The sequence below is a fragment of the Schistocerca piceifrons genome, chromosome 3, assembly GCF_021461385.2.
Source record: "Schistocerca piceifrons isolate TAMUIC-IGC-003096 chromosome 3, iqSchPice1.1, whole genome shotgun sequence".
In the NCBI taxonomy this organism is placed as follows: Eukaryota; Metazoa; Arthropoda; class Insecta; order Orthoptera; family Acrididae; genus Schistocerca; species Schistocerca piceifrons.
This window is the reverse complement of record NC_060140.1, coordinates 145384746-145397039: the sequence shown is the minus strand read 5'-3', so window position 1 is coordinate 145397039 and position 12294 is coordinate 145384746. Positions and strand designations below refer to the sequence as shown.

Here is a 12294-nt window from a genome sequence, read left to right as displayed (position 1 = left end):
GCCGAATATTATGATCTGCTGTTTTGGCCTTCTTACAAAAAATGTGCCAGCTGTGTGACAGACTGAAACATTCAACCTCAAGATACTTCAAGAATGGCATATTACCAATAACTGAAAACTTTTAATCTCTCTGCATCTGAGCAGAGAGGTGTAAGGAAAGGAGAGGGGAGGGAATAATGTGTGGTACTGACATGATGTTTTAAGATACTGAAAATCAGGAGAGGTGAGACAACTGTAAGGAGAGGGAGACAGAGAGAGAGAGAGAGAGAGAGAGAGAGAGAGAGAGAGAGAGAGAGAGAGAGAGAGAGAGAGGGGGGGGGGGGGGGATTGGGGAGACTGCAAGAAAGGGGAACACAATATCAGGACAGGTGAGGAGCAGAGTGGAAAATGAATGGAAGAGAAAGAGCAAAGGCAAGGCAATGGAACGGGGGCAGCCAAGGAGATGGAACAGCTGAGACCTAGGTAAAGAGAATACAAGTCGGGCAGGAGAAGAAGCGCTAACTACTTGTTCAGTTCCTAGAAGTCGATGCAGCTTTTCAAGACAGTCAATGCTGTGGTGTACATCATATTCATAAATGGGGTGCTCAAGTTTATAACTGTTGTATCTACACAGGAAGCTGAAACAACTGCAGTGCATTTGGTAAAAAAGGAATTTGTATACCTGGCAATAGCGGAAACCAACTTCGTCCTGTTACTAGGTACAGATATGATCGATTTAAAGTAGTGTGTGCTGCTTCCAGACAGTAGAAGCTTGCTGTAAACAGAATTATTGGTGATGAAAAGAAGAAAGCACTAACAGTACAGGCAGAAAAGGTGACTCAACATGCAAGGCAAAATGTTAAAGGTGAGCTGGTCTGTGGTGCACAAATTAGGGCAGATAGGATACTAAGCTGAGATGAGTGGAAATGAAGTATTCAACCCACAGAAAACCAACCAAGTGTACACAGTATAAATGCCTTGATAATGTGGATAAATGTATTACTTGACAGCAATTTCAGTCATGTTATGAGCAATAATGGAATACTAACTTTGGTAGAACTTCATAGCTTATGTTATACAGAACTGGACTTCAAACCCAGAAAACATGCTCTGACATGGGCATCAGGTCAACACTGGGCATCACTGAACAGACTGAATGTTGATGAGGTTTGAAGTGCCCAGTATCTTACCCTAAACCTATTAATTCTAGTGGGCTTTCATTCAAGGTACTGAGATCTAATTACAGTTTATTTTTAAGGACCCCCACTAGTAACGTAATTCTCAGATCCAAAACTCTTGTGGATATACTTATCTTGTAGTCATTTGTTATCAAGGATTGCAAGTCCATGGCTTCATATGATGGCTGAGGCGTTATTAACTTCATAAATAATGAATGACAACTTGAAATAAAGTTGGTTATTATTGTTCTGTACATAAACAATAATATTAAATTAATATACTGAAGTATCTTGGTGCCACAGTGATTCATTGTTGCACCTTTACTCCAGGCAAAAAGAACAAAATGCCGTCTTGGAAACGCACAAATACATGTGGCTGTCAAGGCATCTGCTGAAATTTGTCGATATCTCTCCACACTATTCAAAGAGGCAGAGAACTCTATCTCTTCAAGACTATCACCACAACTGCCTAAGTGCCATGGCCCTCCTTCAGCACAGGTCACTTCATTTATTCTAGTGACTTGTTAAGTCATTCCCATAGTGTCAAACAATCCTTACATCAGAATTATGGTGTGTGTTATAAATCAAATTAAATATCATGTAAATTTAAGTTATGTTGATGACTAATTATAAATATTGTTAAGTGCATCAAATAACAGTGACAGTCTCTCACAAACCACTGATCGTACCAGATTGAAAGGGATTGGAAGGGCTAAAAACATACAAAACAAAAATCATTATAAAAATACCAAAATAAAAATTGAACAAAAGGTATTGTGATGTAAATAAAACAATTCTGTTTGATCACACTATTTCAAAACTGAAATCATATTTTGCCTATGCAAATTACTACAGAAGTTTTTTATGTATCTTCATTGATGTTTTTATTAATTAACAGTAATGAACACATTTCATTTTTGAAGTGTAACTAGTTGGCACAGTGTGATGCCGACTGTTGTTAGTTGAGTAGTGGTCATGTACCAAATAGTTTTATCTTGTGACTTCAGTTTTACATATCTTATGGAAAAGAATGACCATGAGAGCAGTTGTTTTTATTTTTTGTGACAATGATTTTATATCAGTTGGTCTGCCTCATGTATCATTATATCCAAATGGTTTATAAATGATAATCTACATTCAGATCCGATGATGGCACCTTTAGTGTGTTGAAACCAGTTATCCAGTAAACAGTATTTAAGTGATCTTGGCTTTTGAATTATTTCTACAACAGAATGATCGCCCCACTACACACTATGTGTTCACTGCAGGACAGTGGTTTATTTAGACAAAATGAGGGTTCATACATATAATTCTGTGAATAAATTCTGTCAAAGTGATATCATCTTAAGGGTTTCACCAAACACAAGTGTTTGCCTACATTTATTGGTTATGTTCTGTAGGGTACTGCTGTACATAGTCTATTCACTGAGAGCTGGGAGGAAACAAACATTTTCACGTGACTGACTACCACCCATACCAATGAAACAAGGGGGTTTCAAAAATCCTTCATGCACACTGTGCAGTTGGCTTCTGGGCTGGCATCACAGCAAAGTGTGTGTTGCTCACGAGAAACCCTTTATTGTGAACTTTGGCTACAATATAAAGAAAGAAAGCATACAAAACTGATAGATGGCACAGCAGATTCAAACACATGCAATTTTAATAAAATACCATTTACAATAATGTTAAAGGAATGCTAACACTAATTTCATTCTGTTGAACTCTTAACTATTTTCAATGAGGTTTATAACAACACACACCTATCTCCTCTATGAGCAGTCTAATTTTCACATCTGAGTTTCAACTTTTTTCCACCACACAGAGAACAAATTTGTTCCACTCTTCTGCAGTCACTGTTCTTACTGCTTGTTCTGATAGTTCTTTAATTTCAGACATTTTGTATGTACTGATTTTTGCTGTAACATAGTATTTGATTCTGGCTCAAACTAACCCGACACCGTTTAATTTGCAGTGGTATGGAGAAATTCAAACAACAGTTTTTCCTGCATAAGAACAACAGCTGTGTTTTCTTGAAGGCAAGGAAGAATATCTTTCAATCACTTTTTAAAAGTATCAGCACACATATCATGATAATCTCCCCTCTTCTTGGATTTGAAAATCCACAAACAGCCTTTGACAAAACCTGCTTTTCTCCCAACGTGTGTGATAATCAGGCATTCACCTTACCTTGGCAGTCCTTGTTTCCTGTTGATAATCAAGACAAACACTTATTTAGAAGATCTTATGGTGTTATCTACCCAGACGTTACTTTGGGCATGTTCTGCATTCAACCACATCTTGTCCAAATTGTGAATGCGTCTTCATTCATCTCTCAATAATTTAATGGTTCATACATAACACTGCCTCCATAAAATGATGTCATCCCTCCCTATTAGCATGCTACTGCGTCCATGCTGAACACACTAAAAATTCATTATTTCTCCAAAAATTTCCCAGATCTGGATCTTCATTCACAGCAGCAAGCGCTTTGTCTGTGGTTTGCAATTAGTAACAGAAAAAGAAATCATGTACTTTCCTCAATATCGTATTTCTATCACAGTCATCAATACTTTATGGAAGGTCCTTTCATGATTTTTCTTTCTTGCGAGACTTCGAATAGTGTGTAGACTTGTACTCATTTATCACACGATACAGTGAAGAACATCTTACACCTGCAGCTGCTTTCATAACAATATCAGTCACTGACTGCTCTGGACACAACTATCCATTTTATATGCATTAAAAACCATGAGCTTCGCTGCAGAACTTAATGATTTCTTCTTTGTTTGCTTCATGGGTGGAGTCAAAACTGATCTGTCAATCTAGCTTGCTGTGCCCATGGAGGTTGACATTATGAGTTTATTCATGCACGATACTAATGGGAGAAAAAAGATTAGCCATTGGGTGGGCACAGAAGCAATGAATGCTGAATGTGATCATTAACACTGATACTTACACTAATAATCAAAAAGTCTTTCAAATGTGATGAACTTTCCAATTAGATTTTCCAATCACACACTAATGACTTATAATCGCAACAGACACTGCCACACTCAGCACGAGTGCACCCTGTATTGTTTACCCCTTGATGGCAATACTGTGGTCATGTGCCTTTATGTGTTTGCAGTCTGTGTCTCGTTTTGGTGAACAGAGTATAGGTGTGAAGTGTGCAGCTGCACTCCATCTGTAAGGATACCAGAGTGTACACTGTTACATACTGCCTCCTCTCCCTGTTTTTCAATGTTAGGTTACACAATGCTGATGCTGCCCTGGTCAGACAACCAGTTTGCTGTGCCGGGTAATATACGACACACATGGTCCTATCTTTAATAGAATAGGAAATGTCAGTAATTGGAGTGCAGTAAGATCTGATGAATGGGTGTATGGAACAGATCTTGCATCTGTGGACTATCTATAAGGGGGCAGAACTGGGAGTATGGACAGCAATGGGGTGAACTTCAGTTTGTATAAATCAAATGGACAACAGAATAGTATTTTCAGGGAAAAGGGTAGGATGCTGGGTTCAACTTCCCAATCTCAGGACATAATCAAAGTCACAGATCTGGTCAGACCACTGAGATAAATGTGATCTAGAGTTTATAGGTGTGTGACGATGGACAATATGGGGATTACTGGGCAGAGACTGAGTCTCAGTGGTAATGGGTTTATTGCTGTCTCAGTGTGAAACAGTGCAAGAAATTAGTTTTGGGTTAACTGGGCAGGATACTGTCTATCTATTAGGATCTTGACAAGGTTTTCAGCATAGATACCTAACTCCCACTTCCCAATGCAGATGTGGCACTTTTATGTGCCAAAGCTATAAAGACGAAATCTGTTGACATAGAACTGGTGGAAAATGTCCAAATGGAGGTACTGTTAGTGGTGAATGACTAACACAAGCAGAGGCACAAGTGTCATGACTTGTGGGCTCAGCTGCTCACAGCAATGGAGCTAGAAAGGCAGCAATGGAGCTAGAAAGGCAGCCATGAGTCAGTCTTATTTAGTACACCATCAGTCTTGTTTAGTACACCACATAAGTTATTGCAAATTACGCCTAGATGCTATTTGAATACAAACTTTAGGTTGTAGTCTGGCTGCACTGCTTGCATAATGTGGTCTTGCAGATATTCATGTATTCTTTTAGCCCTGAAGGATGAAATGTTTATGTGCCTCTCAATGACTCAGTGCCCCAACTATATGGTTGAGTTGATACATTTACTCCTTTCATTATTTATATACTATCAAGGACCTTCCATTAGCATGATGCTGAAGTCTGAGGTTATTAACTTATGATTTCTAGGGTAGCTTTAACTCAAACTGATCCTGTGAAGGAGCTAATGTTCCTTTATCAGCAAGTGGTATGAAGGCACTCTACTTCTATCTCTATGTCAATTTTTATTTCAGAAAGTTGTACTATGAAATTCCTATTACGGACATTTCTAAGTATCTCCTTTTCTTTTTTGATACAAACAGAAGCAAAAACCTACCTTTGAACGGAGATGAGGTGGCTTGAACACTGGAAGAACAACATTCTGACTTTCGAAGTTCTGCCCATGGAGATTTTTACTCTCATTCTCATCAGTACCACTGAGTGAATTAACAGTAGTGTTACTGTTCTTCTCATGAAGGACCTTTTCTTCATTTTCCATTTTCTACAAATGTTGAATACATCAACAAATAAAACAGAAAATGATATATTCCAAGTAAGTTCAATTTTCTTTCACATGTAGCATGTGTCAACAAAAGCAAACACAAACACACACACACACACACACACACATACACACACACACACACACACACAGTGAGAACAAAAGCATATTAGACCATCATAATCTGTTCTTAATGTTGAGTATGTCTCTCCAACACTGACCCACTGGTGGTGCTGTGTCAAGAATTTTTATTAGATAATGCATTCTTGCAGTCTACTATGAGCACCCATTGAAAGTACTTACCGTATTTACTCGAATCTAAGCTGCCCTTTTTTCCGATTTTTGTAATCCAAAAAACAGCCTGTGACTTAGAATCGAGTGCAAAGTAAGCGAAAGTTCTGAAAAATGTTGGTAGGTGCCGCCACAACTACCTTCTGCCATCGAATATATGTAGCCACAGGCATGCTTTGCAGGCCAAAGATATATACTGGTGCCAAAACCTCTGCATAAAAAAAAGGTAGTTGGAATATGAGCTTTTTTCTTCGCCCCGAGTTTCGACCACTGCATTTTCATACATTATCCAACGAAGTAAATAGAAATTCCGTATTATTCATCTTCGAATGTAGTAGCCTTTCAAATATTCGTAGCAACAAAAATAAATTTCTTTACACAAAAATACCGACAATGCACAAGGCTTTAGGATTGTTGCACGAGTTGATACACTGCGGCTCATTATGATTTCACGTAGCGGCACCTACTGCTTTGTGGAAGTGCTTGTTGGTGTTAGTGAACCATAATGAAGTGTGCTTTCATTACAATGCCAAATTCAAGAGGGGAGTTATTTCTTTTGCGGAACAAAGTTCTAATCGTGCTACAGGTCTGCAATACGGGATTGATGAGAGCAACGTCAGGTGATGGCGACTGCAGAGGGGCAAATTATTTGAATGTTCAAGAAGCAGGACAGCATTTAGTGGGCCAAAGTGTGGCCAATATCATGCACTAGAAGCGATTTTTTAAATGAATTTGTTAAGGAACAGCATCAGAAATCCCTGCCTGTGAACGCCAAAATTTTAAAAATTAAGCCACATGAAATTGCTAGAGAGCAAAAAATCAAAAATTTTAAGGCTAGTCACAGCTGGATTGATCCGTTTAGGAACCGCTGGGGTTTTCCACTTTGGAGGTGAACTTCAGTTGCACAGAAGCTGCCGAAAAATTATGAAGAAAAACTTGTGGAATTTCAGCGCTTCATAACTAGGCGGCGTACAGAAAAGCAATACCTTCTTGGTCAGATAGGAAAAGCTGACCAGACTCCTGTATATTTTTAAATGCTGTCAAATTATATGTTGATGCCAAAGGAAAGAAAGACATAAGTGTTCTTACACCGGGGGGGGGGGGGGGGGGGGGGGGGGGTGATAAACAGCGGATGTCTGTCATGCTTGCTTGCACAGCAGATGGACATAAATTATCCCCATTCATAATTTTCAAGCAAAAGACTTCACCGAAATCAGAAGTGTTTCCAAAAACTGTAAATGTATGAGCAAACGAAACTGGGTGGTTTGCAGAGGACTTGGTGCGGGAATGAATTAGGCGTGTGTGGATTCGTCATCCTGGCGCAACGCTTGGTTTATGCAGCCTGTTGGTATTACATGCGTACGCAGGCCATACAACACCTGCAGTAAAACGAAATTTATAGAAAAGCAAAATGGACTTGGACAGTAATTCCAGGCAGGATGACATTAATTCTGCAATCACTTGACCTCTGTTTGAATAAATCATTTAAGGACAAGCTAAAACGCATGTACACAGACTGGCTTTCGAAAAGCAACAGACAACTGACACCAACAGGACGTGTAAAATGCGCAAATCTGTCACAAGTCTACCAATGGATTTATGATGTATGGAAGTGTGTTCCAAATCACACGGTGCAACAAGCATTTAAAAAATGTTCAATATCCAATGCACTACATGGTACGGATGACGATGCTCTGTATGAAGAAATGAGCAACAAAGAATTGAGTTATAGTGATTCAGAATCAGGACTGATATTTTCAACATTTCATATAAGATGTATTACAAACCTAATAAAATTTTGTTTTAAATTTCAGCATTTAATTTCTAAGTTATTTTCATTCTTATTTTATGTACTGCAACTTTGCATTGCACAGGATAGAAAAGCGTGGAGAGCTGCATCAAACTAGTCTACGGACTGAAGACAACAACAACATGCTCTGCATTTGAAGTCATCACTAAAAATCTACTATGAAAATCCAACTGGCAAGACTGTTTGGGATGTATGTCACTATGGCCAGCTCTACGTTCTGAATTTTTTCCTACCTGTGACAAGAGATGGTTGCTAATAGGAACTTTTATGAATCGTGAATCACATGCAGTATTCTCTTCACCATAAGAATAATATAAATTTAAACATTATGCCATGAATTCTTTCGTGTTTGCTGCTATCTCATTTAAATCCTGTCTGCCCAATAAACTGCAAAACTAGAGTGAGACAACAGCAAACACGGAAGAAGAGACATATCATGTCAAGTTTATATTCGTATTATTCTTATGCTGAATAGTGATACAGACAGAAATGAAGCACAGCAATTGACTAGATTTTTAAATCTAAGATGACTAATTTCTGTGCAGAATGTAATGTACTAAAGAGGCTTCTGCAAAGATTTTCAAACGGAGAAAAATTTTCGCTAAACTCTCGTTCATTATTATTATTATTTATTATTATTTTCGATTATTCCCATTTAAGAGCGCGTTTGAACTTGAATTCCTTTATGATGATTGTTTACGTTTTTTCTGAGCCCAAATTTTCTTCATGTGTTCACTGTGTTGTTTCTTTCGCTCTGCTGTCCATTTGCATCCTGGTCTCTTCTGTGTTGTGGTGTCAAATTTATGTTTTTTGATGATGTTCCTGAATTCAGTTCCATTTTCTGCATTGTTTACTGTTATGTGTGCTTGTCTGAGGTCCTCTTCAACTTCTTTTATCCATTTTGTTTTTCCCCTGCCTGAGTTGATGACTTTAAGAATTCACTTTGAAATTCTGTTTTCATTCATCCTGTGGATATGTCTGTAGAACTGCATTCTTCTTTTTCTTATTGTATCCGTACTCTTGTCTGTGTATTTATATAATTCTGATGCTGGTCTCTTCTTCCAGATTCCTTGCTCTTGTATCAGGCCAAAAATTTTCCTGAAAATTTTCCTTTCTTGTTTCTCTATTTCTTTGATTTTAGTTTGCCCACCTATTTGTGTTGTTTCAGATGCATACAGTGCCTCCGGAAGTACGACAGTGTTGTTGTGCCTCAATTTTGCGTTAATGGATATGGACTTTTTGTTATAATAGTTCCACGTGAGTTTATATGCTTTCTGTAGTTTTTTTATTCTTTCCTCATTGGCCTTTAGGTTGATCCCTGATGGCTGGATGATTTCTCCCAGGTACTTAAAATGTGGTACTTGTACAATTTTCCCATGGGTTGTCACAATAGGCAATTTGTCTTGTGGCACTCTTTCTATGTACTGGGTTTTCTCATGTGAGATTTGCAGGCCAGTTCTTTGCGCAATTTCGTGTAACTTCTCTATGGCGTTAATGGCTTATTTTCTATTATTTGTGAGGATTGCAAGTTCATCCGCAAAAGCTAAACACTTCACATTGAATCTATTGTCTTTTCTAATGCCAATTTGGATTCCTTTGACTTCTTTTTCCCATGTCCTGATAAATTCTTCAAGAATGATATTAAAGAGTAATGGTGAAAGTCCGTCACCCTGTCGCACTCCAGTTTGGATTTCAAATGGTTCCGAGATATCCCCCCTAAATTTAACCTTGGAGACTGTGTCAGTTAATGTTTCCCGAATGATTGCTCTCGTCTATCTGTCAATGCTGAATTCTTCCAGCATCTTACAGAGCGCTACTCTGTCTATTGAGTCGTCGGCCTTTTTAAAATCTACAAAAGTAACCACTGTGTTTCGGGTGTTTCTCATCTGGAGAATCATTTTCAGATTCCAGATCTGCTCTATGCATGATCGTCCCTTGCGAAAACCAGCCTGGTATTCTCCTATTTGTGGGTCAGCTTGTTCTTCTAATCTATTCATGAGAACTTTTGATACGATTTTATATGTGACTGGTACAAGTGAGATACCCCTGTAATTATTTGGTTCAGTTTCGTCCCCTTTTTTGTGGAGTGGATGGATGAGTGCGCATTTCCAATCAGAAGGGATCTGTTCTGTTTCCCAAATGTTTAATATGATTTTGTGAATTTTTCCTGTTAATCTTTCATCATTTAGTTTCCATAGTTCTGCAATAATTCTATCTTCTCCTGGGGCTCTATTGTTTTTCAGTGTCTTGATAATTTCTACTATTTCATTGATGGTTGGCGGTTTAGCGTCAGGATTTGGTGTAGACGTCTCGTAGTGAATATCCTCTATAGGTCTTTCGCAGTTGAGAAGTTTGTTGAAATAGTCTGCGAGGATTTGGCAGTTCATTATTATTATTATTATTATTATTATTATTATCATTACCAATTCTATGTCATTCACCAGCCACAGCTGGACAGACAGCTTCAAGGTATAACATTATCAAAATACATGAATAAAACTCTACTATTATAGTAATCATCATCTATCATACGCAGTCTATTATTTGGTTCTTGTTGATCATTATCAAAGAAAGCAGCAGTGTAAGTAACAACAAATAGCAGTCTCTTGCCATTGTTTCACTAATGAGACAACTCCTCTCTTTTTTTTAATTGTAAGTGGTGGTAGCACGCACAAAAGCAAGCCATGCTGCGAGTGGCGACAGGTCATAAACACTCGTTATCAGAATGCGACAAACAATGCATGACACAGTACAGTAATACACCTATAACAAAGAGAATGGCACTTAACAGATCAAAGCAAAATAAGCAATCGTTCAAACCAGACGAAGCATGTGAAAAAGGAAGAGTATCTGTATAAATACGGACGGAGCGCCTGACGCATAGCAATGGCTACCTGGTAAAGCTTAACTGCTAAGCTTAAGACTCGAACCAAACTACTGTAGCTGTATCTTCATTTCTCCCCTTTAATTTAGAGTCTCAAATTTCAGGTGTGACTTAGATTCAGCAAAATTTTTTTTCCTTCATTTACAGTCTTATTTTTCAGGTGCGGCTTAGATTCAAGTGCGGCTTAGATTTGAGTAAATATGGTACTTGGCAGGCCGGTATTTCAGCGCATAGCCCAGCAGTGGCGTATTCTGTGCATGTGTACATCAAATGGTGTGTCATGCAAGTATAAAATCTTTATAGTGATTCAAAATTATGTGCATCTCTGTGTAATGCCCAGGTCTACATAATTTTTAACTATCTTAAACATTTTATATTCAACTGACGTATCATTTGATACAGACGTGCACCGTGTATGCCACTGATGAAGGGCTACATGCCCCAATGCCGGCCTGGCAAGTAAATACTTTGGAAGTGCAGCTCATACAGTGCATCAAGATGTCCTTTATCAAATACATACAAGATGCAGAGCACTCGACATACAAGAATTTAATATTATTTACAGATTGACTTTTTCAAAGGATTGGTTATGTAACTTGTTTCACACATTCCCCCCTCCCAAAAAAATGCCTTGGTGCACGGCCAGCACATCTTGGCACAGTGTTACACCGTCCGGGTTATCTGGATACTTACCACTAACACCAACCTGCCAGAACTCCGGAGATGGGAACTTGCCCTTCAGTATATCCTCTCTTCTCGTTATCCACCAGGCCTCAACCTCCGCTAATTTCAAGTTGCCGCTGCTCATACCTCACCTGTCTTTCAACAACTTCTTTGCCTCTTTACTTCCGCCTCGACTGACATCTCTGCCCAAACTCTTTGCCTTTACAAATGTCTGCTTGTGTCTGTGTATGTGCGGATGGATGTGTGTGTGTGTGTGTGTGTGTGTGTGTGTGTGTGTGTGTGTGTGTGTGTGTGTGTGCGCGCGAGTGTATACCTGTCCTTTTTTCCCCCTAAGGTAAGTCTTTCCGCTCCCGGGATTGGAATGACTCCTTACCCTCTCCATTAAAACCCACACCCTTTCATCTTTCCCTCTCCTTCCCTCTTTCCTGACGAAGCAACCATTGGTTGCGAAAGCTAGAATTTTGTGTGTATGTTTGTGTGTCTATCGACCTGCCAGCACTTTCGTTCGGTAAGTCACATCATCTTTGTTTTTATACATATATATTTCCACATTGAATCCCAGAGTCCCCATTCCATGGTATCCACGGAATATTATTTGTGTTGTATTCTGTTATTTCTCAAAATAGTACACCAAAGGATGGAATGTAACAATTTTATGAAAAGGAAAGTTGCTACTCACCATATAGCGGATATGCTGAGTTGTAGACAGGTACAACAGAAAGACTGTCAGAAATGAGTTTTCAGCCAACGAGGCTTAGTGCACTAAAAGGCTAGATGTCCAAATATTAGTGTCTTTCTCTAACGAAATAATGTATG

At 38.7% G+C, this 12294-nt stretch overlaps 1 protein-coding gene across 3 annotated transcripts in view; it reads right to left on the bottom strand.

Moving 5' to 3' along the window:
- LOC124787665 (RNA polymerase II-associated protein 3) overlaps positions 1-12294 on the bottom strand; it is a 114675-nt gene that overhangs the window by 13995 nt on the left and 88386 nt on the right. For all 3 annotated transcript variants that reach the window (XM_047254479.1, XM_047254478.1, XM_047254480.1), the window contains one exon: positions 5645-5809. In XM_047254479.1, the coding sequence (XP_047110435.1) occupies positions 5645-5809 (165 nt within the window). The remainder of the gene's footprint in view (positions 1-5644; positions 5810-12294) is intronic.